The 18,892-nt window shown below is 36.6% G+C and overlaps 1 protein-coding gene across 3 annotated transcripts in view; it reads right to left on the bottom strand.

Moving 5' to 3' along the window:
* ADAMTSL1 (ADAMTS like 1) overlaps positions 1-18,892 on the bottom strand; it is a 433,636-nt gene that overhangs the window by 261,021 nt on the left and 153,723 nt on the right. For all 3 annotated transcript variants that reach the window (XM_037797567.1, XM_037797569.1, XM_037797568.1), the window contains exons 6-7: positions 6,525-6,599; positions 3,364-3,521 (exon numbers count right to left, since the gene is read on the bottom strand). In XM_037797567.1, the coding sequence (XP_037653495.1) occupies positions 3,364-3,521; positions 6,525-6,599 (233 nt within the window). The remainder of the gene's footprint in view (positions 1-3,363; positions 3,522-6,524; positions 6,600-18,892) is intronic.

Genomic DNA, 18,892 nt, shown 5'->3' with positions numbered 1-18,892 from the left:
ATAACAAACCCTAGAGTGTTTACCCTTTCTACCACAGTACATTGTCATTGCCAAAAATATTTATACAGCTAATATATCAAGTTCAATTTTTGAAAGAAATGGTCCCTTAGGAAGCAAGATGAGAATTTAGTCCAGTTTTAATGGTGGCCAAAAGAGGAGATTCCAAAACATTATTTTGGAGCCCAATGGCAATATATAACAATTATTACTGGGAAAAGAAACTTCATTTTGTGCAAAAAAAGAGTTTCTTTTCCTTTTAAAGAAACAAAAATGGTATTTTGGCAATAAAATACCACAGAGACCTTGACATATGGCTATACTGATTCCTGTGTATCTCTTTCAAAAAGGAAGTAATTGCTTAAATTAATTTATAATGGAGAAGAGGCTATACTACAAATGATACTAAAAGCTGACTCATACCATGTACATAATTTTAAAGCACCTAAGTCATGAAAAGTGATAAGCAATCAAATGGCAATCTTTCATTTTTAGCTATTTCCACAGTGAAGAAAATGTTCTGTTTCATTACAAATCACTGGAAAAAAGATAAGTTTCTCTTTTTATTACTATATTTTTTAAAATTATCTGGCTCATTTTCAAGTCAAGTAAATTGATATTTAAAATTACATAATTTATTTTATCATAACTTTACATTTCTTTGAGTTCCAATGTTTTCTAGTGAAACAATTTTCTCTCATTTGCTACCTGAGGTTAGATCACCACATCGGATAAATAATGCAAAAATCATTACAATTATAGCTTAGCCTATCTCTCAATGAAGATATTTACTTGTCCCAGGATCCAGGAAAGTATCAAAAGCCTCTTTAAACTCGATTAAAAAAATATTTATATTTACATATAAAGGAAAAAAATGCACTCTCAGAAGCAACACATAATACTGAAAAGTTATGGGCCAGAAGCTAAGAGATGTGGTAGATAGTTAGTCCTGGCTTACCATTGGTGTGAGCTTAGGCCATGCACTCAGCATTCCTGAGGCTTGGTGTCCTTGTCTGTAAAGTAGAGATCTCAGCATCTGCCCTACTTCAGCAGTCGCTTGGAGGTAAAAGTCCTTTATTCATTCAGCATTTATTAATGCCTACTGGGTCCTTCTTATAGAGATACAAAGAGAAATAAGATTCTGCCCCTGTTTTAGGAGCACACAATGGGAGATGTAATACAAATAGGAATTTGGGATGGAGTCATAGAATGCTCCCTGAAGCAGGAAATCCTAAAGAACAAGTATAAGTTAATGAACAGAATGGAGGAAGAAAACAGAGGCACAGAGTTATGCAAAGATAATGAGGTATGATAGTGTAAGGTGTTGGGAGACCTGTGAGCCATTCTATGGCTGAAACAAGGAAACAAAGAACAAAAAGGAAAGTTGGAAAGGTAGACAGAATCAAATTATTAAGAGTAGTAGATGCTATGCTATGGATTTTCATTTTAACCTAAAAGCAAGGAGCGGAGGTGGGGGGACAATGCACGATTATGAAGAAAGGATTTTTGATTTTAGAAAACTCACTCTGAAGTCAACACAGTCAATAGATCAGAGGCTAATTCTGGTGAGATATGAAAGCCTACACTAAAGCAGTGGAAGGCAAGGAGAGTACAGAGGTAGAATTGACATAGATTAATCACTGCCTGGGGGCGTAAAGGAGAAGGAGAAATAAGGGTGAAACAAAGGTTTCTGACTTCCCTGGGTAAATAGTGCATTAGAAACCAGATAATATAGAAGATAAAGTAGGCTGCTGGGCTACACAAGTTCAGTTTTGGACATGTTGAGCTCGTTGTACCTATGGGACATCCAAGTGGTGATGTGCAGAAGGCAGCTGGATATATGAAACGCATTTGACAATGCTATGAACTATGCAAATGTGAATACTATTACTTGAGTTCAATTCCATATTTTCAGTATATTAGGCAACTTGGAAAGAGTATTAACTCTTGCGAAGCCACTACGGAAATTATTATAGTATGTGCTATTAACAGTAATTTAAGGGCTTCAAAGAATCAAAGACATTTCTCAATTTTTTATTTGCTTGTTTAACTGAAAGTATTTACCTACCTACAACATCATTGCTATCGTGAGCTACATTTGATGGTTTGTAGCTTTCTGTTCTCTTTCACGTGGTGGGCATCTGGCCTGGATTAAAAAGAGCTACCATGTGGAGGGAGACAAAGGACAGTACTCTGGAACTCTTCTTCCACCCAACCTCATTGCCTATCCCATTTTCCTATATGCATTCTTACTTCCAGCTACCCTGGGGTCATCAAGCGTTAGCTTAAATCAAATGTCCTCTGGCTCTAGGTCCCATGTTGAAAAATTTATGGAGTCCTGGACACATTACAAGTTTTACAGCTTTACAGCTACAATCCTTCAAGTCCTTCTGACCCACTGAAGGTAAAAATATGTTTTGTTTTATTGTGATTCCCAAATGTTCTTCTAGTGTGTGCATTTCCCCTACAGAATGTATATGTTATTTCCAGCAATGTGTTTTATATTACCTTGAAAATAAGGAAGCTCTGATGGAAGGAAACAACTGAGTTTTGTTGCTGGTACAACAAAAAACAGAACTTACAATTTGGAAGCATGATGAATTGACTGAGTCTATGGGTCATCAGTTTGTCTTTCTCTTTTACTGAAAACACCTTATATGAGTTAATGACTATATCCTAACCTGTTTTAAAAAAGTTTATAGCTCCCAACTAATGATATTGTTGGCTTTTGGGGTGGAGGTTTTTTTCTTTTCTTTTTGTCATCAATTTTTTTTTCCCTCAGTAATGGTTAAATGCCCTTTATTTTTTATTTTTATTTTTTTTTACAATTCAAATTATGCATTCATTAGCCACTCTTAATTTTTTTATTTTTTTGAGATATATTCACATACAAAACAAATCGTACATTCAATTGTTCACAGTACCATTACATAGTTGTGCATTCATCACCAAAATCAATCCCTGACACCTTCATTACCACACACACACAAATAACAATAATAATAATTAAAGTGAAAAAGAGCAATTAAAGTAAAAAAGAACACTGGGTGCCTTTGTTTGTTTGTTTGTTTCCTTCCCCCATTTTTCTACTCATTCATCCATAAACTAGACAATGGAGGTATCTACTGTCAGCTAAAGGGTGGAGTATTTTATTAAGTAATATATATAGATAGATTTTTCCAGAACCTTAAAAAATCAGATGTTAACGTCCAGGATGTAGCTAGCTCAATACCCTTGAATTAAATATTTCCTGGAAAACAGACTTTCCAAATCTTTGTCAAAACCTAAAGCATCTCTCTCCTGAAGACATTGTAAGTAACATCAGTTTGGAGACTTGGGCTTGAAATTAGGGCTAAAGGGACTCACCTTGACAATGAAATCTGCCGTGAGTGGTCCAGCCATTCTCAGTACCTCTTTGTCTGGAAATTTCTGGAAGTCCACACTGGAATTACCCACAAGAAAGGTGCCTGTGGAGCTGAGGCTGTTTTCACCTTTAGCCCCCTGGAGGGTTTTTGTTTCCAGATCTACATAATCAAACACATGAAGAGGAAAGAAGGATTTTCCCAGGACTACCACAGAACACATGCTAGCCCATTTCATGCTACATAAGGAAAAGGATCATTTTTCATACAACTGACAAAAGTCAAATTATGACATAAACAAAATATAGAGACAACTCCGGGACCATGCAGAAGTTTAAGCTGTAAATGAAATGATTTTAAAATTCATTAGCTGAGGAAGCAAGACTCCCAGTCAAAAATATAACTCATTTGGCCTCATTTGGGTGTCCCACTCTATTGCCACCCTATTCCTTTGACTAAGCCATCTCCCACCCATATCTTATTGATTTCAGTCTTTATGGTCCTCAGTCTAGGACAGTCTTCAATTTTCCACAAGATCTAGTGTGCATCTTTGAGTTCCCTCAGCACCTGTGTGACTTTGTATTTTTGTATTACCTTGTGTCTCTTTATATTTTCTGGCTGCATATTGCATGTGTGCTATTGCGCTAAATAAATGAACTAAAACATAATAAGGACAGTGACTATACTTTTTAGTTCTTTCTTTTTTAAATCCTTTTTGGTACTTAATTCAATATTATACACCTATATGGTAGTTAATAAGTGCTTAAGACAGAAGGAAGAACCTGACTCCTGGAGCATTAGAATCTGAATTTTACCAATGACAAAGCCTATGAAGCAATTTTTGTTGCAGGAAACCAAAACATGGTAATCATGGTAAACATGATGTGTGTTTCTGGGCAGACTGAGCTCTCAGGTGATTGAGAAGTGGTTTAGAATAATTGCCCTCTGCATAAAAGAAGATAATTGAGCTAAGAATAATGGTTTTGAAAACTTGCACAGGAATCCTTGGTTTTGACAGTGATTCTTCAGCAGATAAATGGGATGCCTGGGTGGGGTACAGGGTCTCCTACCCAAGCTTCATTCAGAATACCTCTCCTCTTACATGTTTTACAGATTAGGGTTTTGGGGTTAAAAACAATATTAAGGTCTTTTAAGGTACAAAATATCTAATGTAAAGTATTTGTATTAAATTACTTTAGATGGTGTCTACTTCTAGTTCTCAACTACAAGCAATATCAACAGGTAGAAAATTTTGATGTTCAACTAAATAGACAATGACCCTCAGATGAAGTCTGTGTAGCCCTTCTTCAGGAGTAGGTCAGGCTTAGCTCCTATGCATCAGTGCAGAAGGTACTCTATAGAACCCAAGACACATCAAGGGATTATTGGAGGGGAAACACATCACTGTCATCAGACAAAAGCAATAAAACTGAATGTCTTTCCTCTAGCCTTCATTCCTCAAGCTGCCTTACATACAGTTGTACTAATCTGTCACAACATCTCTAGGACATAAAATTAGTTTTGGGAAAATCCTGGAGCTCAAGGCTGACCTGGGCATCTGTTAATTCTATCTCCAGGCCTCTTAGCCATCCTTCTCAAGGTACTTCTGATTAAAGATAAGCTGGGGCTGGACCAGACTGCCTAGTCTTGTTCTGCTCTGGCCCTATATACTTAAGGTTGGTGCCAGACTGTAACAGTTTCTGGGAGTGAAGGACAAAAGAGTTGCAGAAGAAACAGGGCATCATTTACTCACATATTCATTTTCCTGAATTATATTCCAAAAACAAAAACACAAAAATATTCCTTAGCTACATAATGCAATCAATAGTACATTTATTGGGGGTGGGGTGGGGGGTGGGTAGAAAGCAGATTCCATTTTGCTTTTTTTTTTTTTATCCCTTATTAATATAGGTTGCAGTTTTACCTATGAATCCTTGGGACAGTTAAGCCAAACAAGATTCATGCCTCAGCTTCTTAATGATCATATCATTAGGAAAGCCAAGAGGCTAATACATTTATAAAAATGAATTTCCTCTTTAACCTATTCCTTGGAATTCTTTCTTCTGCAGTACCCTACTTGGTGATGAATCTGGCTTGTATATTTTATTTCAGCCTGTCACTGCTCAGAAAAATACTGGTTGTGAGTGGATTGTTACCCCTGTGGTCAGCTCTGTTCAATTCTTTCAAAGGAAAAAACGAATCATTTGAATGATAATAATGTACACACATATATCATCCTTTGACATGTGAACGCTAAATTTTATAGGGTTGTTCAGGGTTAGAAAAGAACTTGGATCCATATAATGTGGCTTATCAGCATGTCTTGGCTTTGCCTGAACTGTACCTACTTCGCATGACCCTTCAAATCCCATGTCTTCCATGAAATGTATTTTCAGAGTGAATGTATTTTTAGAGAGACTACAGTAGGCTATCTTAAGCATATCCTCTCCCAACCCCTCCATGATTTATAGCCTATAATTTTCTGTGTGTAATTTACCTAAACAACACTAAACAGTAATAAAAATAATCTGGCCTTGGCATGAATGACTCAAACTCTGGTGGGTCATGTTTTCATTGGATCTGTGGGGTTATGATTACCTTTCAAACCTGAATCCCAGAATGTATCTTTAAGATATTAGAGTCCTGTGTTGTCTTGAATATATGGGCTGCTTAATTCTACCATAGTAGTTAATGTCACAGTGTTAAGGTTCATTGATGTTTCCATGTTTCTGTGAATTGATAAAGTAATGGAATATGAGAGTTGGAAGAAAAAGAGAAAGAATGAAGGATTGGGAGGGAGGGTTGGAGGAAAGGAGAAAAAGAGAGGAGAGGGAAGAAAAACGTTGAAATTGATTGGAAAGGAAGAAGAGGCAAAATGAGAAATAATATTCACAAAAGCCTACACATGTGCTTTACTTATGAGCAACCAACCTACTGGGAGCATCTATTCTGTATTTTTCAGGATTACTGTGGTTAAAGGTAATTATCACGGAGGTTTCTGCTGTCTCATCAGACAGTCAAAAGACAAACAGAAGCACTCAAAATATCATTATGATAGAGTAGAAAGATTTGTACTCCTGGTTGTTTTGATCTCTTCTGGGAACAAAAAACTAAATAAAAACTAAAATTCCCAATCCCCAAAGGAAAACAAATGAATTTACTTACATAAGTGATCAGGTCCTTTTAAGACAAGGCGAACATGTCTACTTCCATAGGGAATAGCAACCACATTATCATCCACTAGAGAGAAACAAAGTCGTAAAAGCACATTATTCAAATTACTGATTGCCTCTTATATAAAGGCACTGGTATGCATACCCAAACAATGACAATCATTTTTTTAAGTGCTTGAAATGTGAAAGTCAATATATGGGAATCAAAATTTCTACTCTAGTTGAAAATAAAATATGCCAAAAGAGCTAGTCCCTAGTTAACTCAAGGGGGATTTGGTCTTTTTTTAAAATGCGAATTTCAACATACTGAAATATGGACTGGCAAGTTTTCATTTCTGATTTCAAAATTTGGTCTTATACTGCCAAGTTCCTTTGGATTAGTGCAATTGTGCTGAGTTAGAGAATAAAAAATATTCTACTGTTCAAAGGATGAATTTATTATATGAAAATCTGAACTTCTCTTTGACAGATTAACTATCTGGAATGAGTGGGATAGATATGAGGAGGGAGAAATGTATTTGTTTATGTCCTTTAAACCCTTAGAGAGCAAAAATTATGCCTTTCAGTTATTTAATATCCTTCACACTATCTACACTTCTACTGTTCGCAGAGTACCCCATGAATGGTTATTAACATTTCTCCACAAGCATGCCCTCTGTTTTGAAATAAAAAAAATTTTGACTGAGTCACAGGTCATTTTATAATGATTACTTTTCACACAACTTGCAAATTGAAGCTAAATTCATTTGGAAGAAGACTCAAAACATACATTGTTTGAAAAATTAGAGGTGTATTACATGCACCCCAAACACATCACAAGCATTCTTATTTAGAGTTTCATTTCAAACAACAATGCCTTATATTTACATGGCACTGCAGAGGTTTACTTTCACTCAAATTATACCATTTACTCCTTTATTCAAACTTTTGAGGTAGGAAGATATGATACTATTATCCCCATTTTATAATGAAAAAATTAAGTGTGAGAAGTATAACGACTAGTCCAAGCTGAAATGGATATGAGCGCACTCCGAAAGGCCAAGGAAGGCAGGTGTTTTTAAACTCACCAGCATATTCAGAAGCTCTGTGGGATTCTGTGTGCACACATGCCTTTTCAATATTATACACTATCAGCCTGTCAGTGGGAAAATTTAGTTCAAATAAAAGAATCTCAGAAGTTACCTAACTTCTCTAATCCTCATTTTCCTCATTTGTAAACCAGAAAAACCAACACTTACCACACAATATTGTTGTGAATACATGAAATAGCTACAGATCTATAGATGTTTAGCCTGGAACATTGTAGGTATTTTCATAAACATTATTTTCTTCTCTCTATTCCAAATCTCCTTAAGAAAAGGGACAGAGGACTGTTTATTTTTCTTATTTTTAAAATATACGCACTCTAAGACCCCTGGCACATTACTTGTAGAACGAGAAAGGAGAATCATAACTCTGTTCCTTCCTTGAAGAAGTTACATTTATCAAATTCTCTATAATATTGAGTATTCTACTCATGCTACAACTGTGTAGCTGTTTTTAATGATGCCATACATTGTTGAAAGAAAAGGCTGAATTTTCAAATAGCTAAGAGTTGTGGAATAAAAGAACCAAAATGTAAGGGAATATTGAAAAGGCACACACACAAAAAATGTTGGGACTGGGCCCACAGTGCTTTAAATGCCTTGCATAAAGAAATGAACTTTTACGTTTACAAAAGAAACTCAAAGCAGTTAAAACAATGGGCTTTCTAGAAATAGAAAGTCTTTGTTTATCCACAGGTCAAATAAAGTGCAAGTAAAAGGGGCGCTTTCTGCTCGGCCCTGCAATGCTCAGCAGCATTCTTCTGACCCACAGGCTGCCCAGGCTGCCTGCCTCTTGTCCTGTGAGAACAGACTCATGTTTCAGACCCTGGTGCATTAACCCTGCATTTTGGCTGATGCAGTAACCTTTGATAGCTCCCTGAAGAAGAGGGTGGAAGAACCCAGAAGGTTGCTGGAGGAACTGGGTGGGATGGAGAGAGTAGACTGGACAAGAGTGGAATGTCTTCTGAAGCCCTAGTAAAAGGACCTAGTCAAAGAAAAATACGGAGCAGCTCGGCTGGTGTGAACTTTGAACAGTCAGCAACAAACAGCACAAGGGACACAAAGAATCGTAGCCTAGTCCTCCATCATTCTGAAAAGGGTTAAGGGACCACGGGCAGGTCATCAGGCAATCACTAAATTCATTCCTTTATTCCACAAGAATTCTTGAGTTTCTCTTAGTGTTAAGTTTCACATCAAGTGCCAGAGATTCGGTGAGAGAAAAGACAAAGCACCAGCTCCACAACGTGATCCCTGAAAAAGCATCCTAAGATAAAATATGTGGGAAAATACTGCATATTATACCACTCTTTTAGAAATTCTTAGTTATTTTCTTAGAAGCTCGGACCCCCCAAAAAAAACCCATTTAACTCAGTATCCCCAGTATGCTTTCCCAGGGAAACATTTTCTTATGGATCACCTGTTAATCACCTGAAACATCTCGTAACATAGTTTAAGAAATGGTACTAAATATAACAGAAAGCAAAATAGGAAAAAATAATCAAACATTTCATTTTCTGCATATTGATAAAAAGCCACTCTGAGTTGTATTTGTATTACTAGTTCTTTCATTTGATGACAAATTCTCAGTGATGAGGGGCAGGTTGGGGGCTGCTTCTACCTGACATCTACCACAGTGCTGTGTGCAAAGAGGTATTTAAGACATACTGAATTGTGCTAACAATCTAGTTTCAACACCCCTCCTCAGTGATTAAGTCAATTAATCAGAACAACAGCACTGTTCTATGACCAAGTGCATCTGCCCTAATCCACTCTGGCTTTGTTGACGGACCATGATGCCAGCCATCAGGACATATTTCGAGGTTATTAATCAACAATTCTAGCAGACCTGCTTCAGAAGTCAGATAATTTCTCTTTCAGTTAAATGAACAAGCTTTCCATCGGAATCATGCAATTCTGTCATTTTACATATATGGGTTGCAAATGTCCTTTCTCAAGAAAATTGTCCTCAAGGACTGTACCTAAAGATTTCCTTAAAGAAATCTATATCTATATGATTATTGTACATCTTTCTACAGAGAACATATTAAATTCATATTTAAATCTTGTCATATGTAGATTTTCTGTGTGAGTTATTGCTGTATCATAGAAATATGGTAATTATAATGTTTTTTGAGAAGACAGGATTTCCTATTCTGATATCGAGTTCATCTTACTTTTAGACCTCTTGAGTATTCAGTTTTTAAGAACTCTTCCCTCTAAGCCTATCGGTCTGATCTCAATTTTATAATTTTTTAACAGAAGAGCCATCATTGTTAACCTGTTGGCTACATATACAAATAGTCTGTCATTGTTGAGGGGGTTTTATAATTGTATATATTTTTTTATCTTCATACCAATTTTATTATCTTAAAATATATCCAATACATAAAGAGAAACTGAGCACTGGGTCCTTCCGAGTTGTTATTTTTCTATTTTCCACAGAGTTTATCAGTAATTGCACAATGGAGGCTGTATTCTGGACAGGCTAACAAGATGCTACCCTCCATCCTCTCATTGGAGAACTTCATCTGTCCAGTTGCTTGGGCCGAAAACTTTGGAGCCCTCCTTGACTTTATCCTTACATTTAATCAGTGATAAATTCCTATTGTCACTAGAGTCGAAATATCACATTTCTTCAATTCTAAGAGGAACAACTTTTCACATTATAACATACATAAAATCAGAATGCACCTCATAATCAATGATCAGAAGGACCTTGCTGCAGTAGCTGGGCACAATTACTGCTAGACTAAACATGGCTTTTGTCCCACCTATCAAATTTTAAGACCCAAAAAGATCAAACTGATTCTAACTAACTTAACTATTCCCAGAACAAAGTTCAAGAATATTTATAAGAATAAAATGTATCTAGTGCCCAACAAGATAAAATTTGCAATGTCTGATACATGGTCAGAAATTACCAGGCATGCAAAGAAACTGGAAAATACAGCCGATCCTGAGAGAAAATCCAATCAACCAAAACACAGAATGGACACTAAACTAGTTACTATAACTGCATTCCATATGTTCAAAAGCCAAGTATTGAAAAAAGCGATTTCCAGGCTCAGACAGTTTCAATGGTGAATGCTGTGAAGCATTTAATGAAGAAATAGCATCAATTCTTCGCCATCTCTTCCAGAAAAACAGAAGAGGGAACACTAACCAACTCCTTGTATGTGGCCAGTATTACATTGATACCAAATCTAGCACAAAACAAACAAATACTACAGACCAAAATCATCCAGAAAAGAGATGTAGAAATCCTCAACAAAATATTGGCAAATCAAAATCAGCAATCTTTTTAAAAATTTATTATTATTTTATTAACTTTATCAAAAAATAAAAAAATTTCAAAACAAAACAAAGCAAAGGAATAAGAAAAACAAATATCAGCAATCTTTATAAAGAATAATATACCATGATCAGGGAGGGTTTATCCATGGAATGCCAGGCTGGTTCTTTACTTGAAAATCAATTACTGTAACCAATCACAATAATAGCCTAAAGAAGAAAAACCACATGATCATAGCAATTGAGGCAAATAAAGCATTTGACAAAATTCAACCTTCATTCATGATAATAACTCTAAGCAAACTAGAAATAGATAGGAACTTCTTGAATCTGATGAAAGGCTTCTACAAAGAACCTACAGCTAAGATCACACTCAATGATGACAGACTTCCCCTTTAAGATTGGGAACAACATTGTACTGAACGCCCTTGCCAGTGTAGTAGGGCCAGAAAAATAAAAGTAGTGTACTGGGTTGAACAGTGCACTCCTAAATTTAGGTCCACCTGGGACCTGTGAGTGTGACCTTATTTGGAAATAGAGTCTTTGCAGATGTAGTCAGTCAAGGTGAGTCATTTGGTGTCCTTATAAGAAGAGGGAGTTTGGACACGGAGACCAGACACACATCGTGTGAGGATGGAAGCAGAAAGTGGAGTGATGCATTTGTAAGCTGAGGAATGCTAAGGATTGCAGACAACCACCAGAAGCCAGGAGGAGGCAAGGAAGGCTCCTCCCTGGAGAGTTCAGAGAGTCCAACACCTTGATTTTAGACATCTGTCCTCCAGAACTCTGAGAGAATAAATTCCTGTTGTTTTAAGCCACCCAGTATGGTTAATTTTTTATGGCAGCCCTAGGAAACTAAATACAAACCGTTTATAAATGGCAAAGGAAGAAGCAGAACCATCCTTATTTGGAAACAACATGATTGTTTATGTAGAAAATCCCAAAGAACCTCCCCCAAATCCAAATCCCTTAGAACTCATGAGTTTAGCAAACTGGCAGAATACATGCTCAGCACACAAAATATCAATCATGTTTCTATCAACTACCAATATACAATTGGCAATTGAAATAAAAATTATGACTACATTTGCAATAGCTGCCAAAAATGAAACAGATAGGATTAAATCTAACAAAAGTAAAGGCCCTGTATGCTGAGACCTAAATAAATGTTGAAATATGCAGTTCTCATGAGTTGGATAACTTAGAAAAGATGCCAATCCCCCCCCCCCCAGAAAATCTGTAGCATTAACACAATTCTAATCAAATTCCTAGCAAGATTTTTTGTAGAGAAGGACAAGCAGATTATAAAATTTATACAGAAAGGCAAAGGAACTAGAAAAAATAGCCAAAACAAGTTTGAAAAGAAGAATAAATTGGAGGAATCAGACCACCAGATTTTAAGACACACTTTAAAGCTACAGTAATCAAGACAATTTAGTATTGGTGAAGGCACCAACACACTGATCAGAATAGAGAGCCGAGAAAATAGATCAACACAGAAATGGCCAATGGATTTTTGACCAAAGTTTAAAGGCAATTTGAGGGAAAAAAGGTAGTCTTTTCAAAAAAGGGACAAATTGGACATCCATATACAAAAACTGAACCTCAACACAAGACTTAACACCTTCTACAAAAATTAACTGAAAAACGGATTATGGATTAAAATTTAAAACGTAAAACACTTTCAGAATAAAACATATGAGAACATCTTTGTGATCTTGGGTTAGGTCAGGCAAGAAGTTCTTACATATGACATTGAAAGCACAATCAATAAAAGAAAAAAATGATAAATGACTTCATCAAAAGCAAAAGCTTTGACTCTATGAAAAATAATATTAAGTGATTTTGAAAGAAAAGCTATTGGCTGAGAGAAAATATTTTTAAATCACACATCCAGCAAGGGACTTAAACTCAGATTATATAAGAATTCTCAAAACACAACAGTAATAAAACAAACCACGTAAAAAATGGGCAAAAGGCTTGAACAGACACTTCACCAAAGGAAATAACCATGTGTGTGGTAGGAAGAACAGTGCACGTGCCTCTCTCCTCCTTATACCCAGAACCCATGGCCATGTTATGTTACACGGCAAAGGGGAATAAGGTCACTGATGGAATTAGGAGAGCTAATCAACTGACTTTAAAATAAAGACATTATCCTGGATTATCTGGGTCAGCCCAATATAATCACAAAGGTCCTTCAGAAGGAGAAGGACAGCAGAAGAGGAGGCCAGAGTCAAAGAGAGATTTGAAGATGCTATACTACTGGGTTTGAAGATAACAAGGAGTGCAGATTGCTGGAAAAAGGCAAGAAAATGGATTCTCCCTTAGAACTTCCAGAAGAAATAATAGCTGTATAGACACATTGATTTTAGCCCAGTGAGACCCATTTTGGACTTCTGACGTCCAGGACTGTAAAATAATAAATTTGTGTTGTTTTAAAACAATGAGTCTGTGGTAATTTGTTAAAGTAACAATAGGAAACATCATAGCCATTAGGAAAATGCAAATTAAAACAATGATGAGACACCACCATACACTGATTACAATGGCTAAAATTAAAAAAAAATTGACAATATCAAATGATGGCAAGGATGCAGAGCAACTTAAACTCTCATACACTGATACCAGGAATGCAAAATAGTACGTATGGCAGTCTCTTAAAACTATAAACATAAACTTATACCATATGATTCAGCCATTCTGCTATTTACTCAAGAGAAATTAAAGCATATGACCAAATAAAAACTTGTACACAAAGACTCACAGCAGCTTTATATGTACAGCTCCAAACTGGAAACAATCCAAATATCCATCAACAGGTGAATGGATAAACAAACTGGTATATCCATACAATGGAATTACTACTCTACTCAGCAATAAAAGGAACTATCAATACATGTTGCTCCATTAATGAATCTCAAAATAATTATGCTGAATGAAAGCAGTCAGGCAGAAAAGAATACATATTATGTAATACCATTTATATAAAATACCAGAAAATGCAATCTAATCTATTCTGACATAAAGAAGATCAGTGGTTGCCTGGGGTTGGGAATAAGAGGGAGCAGGAAGTAAGGATTACAAAGGGGGACACAAGGAAACTTTTGGGATGTTGGATATGTACATTATCTTGACCATGATGATGGTTTCACTGGTGTATACACATGTAAAACTTTTCAAACTGTACAGTTTAAATATGTTCAGTTTATTGTATGCCAACTATATCTTGATAAAGTTTTTTGAAAATAAAAAGAGCCCACTACCAACGGATTTTATTTCTTTTTTGGATTCTTTTAAGAATTTTGTTATCACCAAAGTTCTCAATAACAAGAGAACAATGTTTTGTGGAAACTGACTCAAAAATGATTAAAAAGACTTGAAGTCTGAGAAAAAGTTTTATTCCAGTTTTATCATTTCCCTTTTTTGCACGTACAAGAATGATATATGATGAAAATAAATGTATAAGTCTAAAACAGACCTTTTAATAAGTATCAAGAAAAAATTCTAAGTAGTCAAAAAGCATTGTATCACAATTTCTAAGTTTCAATGGCAGCTTTTTTCTTTATTAATGGTACATAAAATAATGGTACTTGTACATAAAATACAAGTACATTAAATACTTGTACCACTGGTACAATGGTACATAAATTTGATACAATGGTAAAATTGGTACAATGGTACAAAATACTGTATCATTGGTACAATGGTACTTGTACATAAAACACAAGTACATAAAATACAAGTACATAATGGTACTTGTACATAAAATAATGGTACATTCACTGTACCATTGGTACAATGGTACTTTCACTCAATGATGCCTTAGATTCAAAGAAATACATTATATCAGAATTACCTCTACTGCTAATACACTGGCCCGCGTCATCATTATCCTGGCTTACTGTAACAGCCTCCTGACTACATTTCCTACTTTTACACCTGATTTCACCACAGCAAGAAAAGACTACTATTTTCTACATAGCAGACAGAGTGATTCTTTTGAAAAGTCAAATGAAGTCATTCCTCTGCTCAAGACCCTCCATTGACTTCTCATTTCATTCAGACTAAAAGCCAAAGTCCTTACAACACCTTACAATATCTGTGCCGTTCTTTACCTCACTACACGACCTTCCTGCCTTCTTCATTTCCTCTGCTATTCTTTAAGTTCCCTTCACTTCAGTCACATGGGATTCTCTGCACTTACTTTTCTCTCCCTGGAGTTCTCTTCCCCCTGACGTTTGCATGGCTTCTTCCTTCTCCTCCTTCAGGTCTTTGCTCAAATATCATCTTATCATTGAGTTTTCTCCTCACTAACCTATCTAAAATTGGAACCCCTTCCTATACCCTTGGGTGTCAATCTGTCCTCATCTTCTGTCCTCTTTTCCTGCTTTATTTTTCTCCATAGCTCCTGTTGTCATGTGACATAGTATACATTTTACTCATTTTGTCTGTGTCATAGTTTCCAGGCTGCTATGACAAATACCACACAATGGACTGGTTTAAACAATGGGAAATTATCATCTCACAGGTTTGGAAGCTGGAAGGCTTGCTACCTCCTAGGGTTGCTAGTGTTCTGGGACGCTGGCAATCCTTAGGGTTCCTTGGCTTTGCCATCAAATGGCAACATCCTTTCATTTCTCTTCTGGGTCCCCGATGATGTCTGGCTTCCAGCTCCTTCCTGTGGCTTTCTCTGACTGTATCAGAATTTCTTCTGCTTATAAAGGTCTCCAGTAATCCAGATTAAAGTCCACCTTCATTCATTTTGGGCCATACCTTCTCTAAAATAACATCTTCAAGAAATCCTATTTATAATGGATCCACACCCATAGGAATGTGGATCAAGACCAAGACATGTCTAAACTGGAAAACTAATTCAATCTACCACAAACTGTTTATCCGTCTCTCATACTAATATGTAAACCCATGAGAAAATGGATTTTTGCCTGTTTTGCCCAAGGCTTTTGTCTCTAGCACCTGGAACAGTTCCTTGGCACAAAGCAGGTGCCCAATAATTATTTGCTGTTGAATGAATGAATTTACATCTTTGAGTGGCTGGTGAGAATAGCCTGAAGCATCCAGGTGCAAGGTGGAAATTTCTTTAAAGTTTTGTGCTTTCTTCAACAAATTCATACATATTTTGTACTTTATAATGTAGAGAACTTTGTTTTACTATAAATGTACTTTACCTCAAAATCTTTGAGCCAGATTGCCAAGGAATGTAGCTCTCATAAACTGGCATAAACCACAGCCTTGAGTATTTGGAACTTTACTTTATTTTGATGTAAATAAGTTTATCAGGTCCTTGACACTCAGGGGAAGTGGAGAGGCAGCTTTAGGACACTCAGGTGCTTTCAAAATACACAGATACATATGAGAGGTCTGCAAAGTTGGAGATAGCAAATGGAAAGCAAATAGGCTGGCTTTGGCTCCAAGTGTGTTCTGAGTATACTTGGAAAATATATAATATAGTACAAGCCATTAAGGCTTGAAAGAACACGAGTCTTTAAATTTCAAAAATTAAAAAAACAAGTTAATTTTAGCTAAATTTGACTCTTTTGGTGCTGGGCTGGGGGAGTCAAAAGGAAGTGACCAGGGAAAATGGAAAGATGGAGCATTATAAGTGTACAGCCTTTTCTTTAAAATAAAAAGGGGGTGGGGAAAGAGTGCCTTGATCCTGCTCTATTTCAGTTGTCTGTATTAGGCAATTATTATGTCTTTTAATACAAGGGTGGGGTTTCTTTTTTATTTACTAGCAAATGGGCAATCAGTTGATAAGTCCTTCCTACTTCTCTTTTTCCTTCTGGCACTTTCCATCATGGTCTTTTTCTACTCTGCTGTTATTCCTCTGTTCCCCGGAGGCTTGATAGCATAAAGAAAAAAAAATTGGATACAAGTTCAGAAAGAAAATGAGTTCAATGTGGTGGAATCTGAGTGTTGGGAGTCCAAAGAGAGCATGTGGCTGGCTCACGGTGCCTTTTGGAAGAATGCAGGGGATGGAGCTGGCAGAGCAACTTCCAGGCCTGCAGGGGTGGAGAACTGCTCATCTGACCAGTACACTGGGCCCTGCAGAGCAGTCTATTCTCCTCTGCCTGTGGGTCTCTTTACACTCTATACGTATTGGGTGGAAGGTTCTTCTGGGGTGAAGAAAACATAAGCGAGGCAGTTTGTTCAGCATCTGCTATAGATCATGGTGAGGTACATGCATATGCTGGGCTTTATTGATATAAATCATCTTGTCATGAGGTATCATCCATGCTAAGGTAAACGAATCAATTGCATTTTGTCATTATGTATAATCATGAGGCTTTGTATTATATAATTTACCCACTGTCTGTCTTGAATTGAGCACTTCTCACTGAGATATTTATTTTATAATAAATATCTGGAGAAGACTTAGGTATATCAATTTGCTTTACACCTTGTTCCTTCTCAGCTTCTCCCCCTCTGTTCCAGAGATTCAAGCCCTGGAGGTCACTGGTCACCCCCTAACAGAAGGGGAAGAGGAATATCCATCTGAGCAGAGTGTTCAGGCTCCTCCATGAGTACAGGAAGGTAGGGGCTTGAGAAGAAATCAATGAGGGCTCCCCACCATGAAAAGCATGCCCTCAGAAGTCGCCACAGGCAGTTTCTACACAAATGCAAGGCATCCTTTTTAATGCCTAACAGAAAGTCCTAGATAATGAACGCTGATTCAATGATGTGAAAGGATTAATTAGAAAGATTTTTAGCTTCTCTACTGTTCCTTAGAATTCTGCAAAAGTAACCTTTTAAATGTAACTTTTTCTGAATATCCAACCATGATTTCAGAGACTTAAAAAAGAATTACACCTTTATCCATTTCTGGTCTCCATCTTCTAATTTCTTTAACTTTTCATCCTATAGAAAAAGCTACCAACATACATAGCCAAAGAAATATCTTGTATGAGTGTATCAATGTCCAATACACCTTATCCTTCATTCCATCTGTCAGTCTTTTTTTGTTTTTTAATAGAATAACATTTTTCATGGCTTCAGAGGAATCAGAATGTGGAGAACTCCCTAAGCTGGCACCTCCAATTTTTTTTTGTTTAAAAAACCCTCTGATTTCTTCCAACCCTGTCTGCTTCCTTGGAGGCAAGTTCTTTTGGCAATCTGTCTCTTCCTGAATTTTCCTCTGCATATTCTCCATTAGTATACACCAGAATAACCTTCTGCCTTCCTTCTTGACCTACAAGTCCATTTAAAACTACAACCACCCTCCCCCCAATGTCACTTGTTTTTCTCCAGCCAAGTAAAGAGTAACGAGAACAAAACCATACTCAGAATGATATTCATTTTCATTTCCCAAGCCAGAGAAGACATATGGAAAGAAATAATCAAGAATCTAATGCAGGATTCTGGATAAGGGCAAAATCTGGAGACAACATATTCAACAAGGTCAAATCAATTCGAAAAATATATATCCTTGGGTATAAGGGCTATCTTATTTTTATTTCTATCTGCTGCAGCCTCTAGGACAGTGATCGTCAAAGAGGATAGTATAGTATAAAATCATCTGGATTAATGTAGGACTCCATTGCTGATTGGGTATCAGGAAGACATATACCATCTTTCCTAGCAGGACCCAACTGGGCAGACATTTGAGGTAACTTATGTTGATCCATCCATTGCTCTACAAATGTACCACCTCAGAAACAGCCAGCAGGGCTGTGAGGCAGTACAGTGCAGTATGTAGGAGCTTTGGTTCTGCAATCAGACTCTGGGCTCAAATCTTGGCTCTATTACTTCGTAGTTGTGTGACTCATAACACATCACTTAATCTAGGCGAGCCTCAGTTAACCTTATCCATAATATAGGGATTAATAGCAGTGTGCTCATAAGGTTGCTATAAGAATGGAATGAGATGATCTACATATGCAGAGTAAAAATACATTTTTTGCTCTGATGTAGAGAGAAAAGGACAAAAAGGTTAATAAAGGGCAATTCACACAATCACTGCCCA

Source organism: Choloepus didactylus, chromosome 10 (assembly GCF_015220235.1).
Source record: "Choloepus didactylus isolate mChoDid1 chromosome 10, mChoDid1.pri, whole genome shotgun sequence".
NCBI classification, from domain to species: domain Eukaryota; kingdom Metazoa; phylum Chordata; class Mammalia; order Pilosa; family Megalonychidae; genus Choloepus; species Choloepus didactylus.
This window is presented reverse-complemented; position numbering and strand designations above follow the sequence as displayed.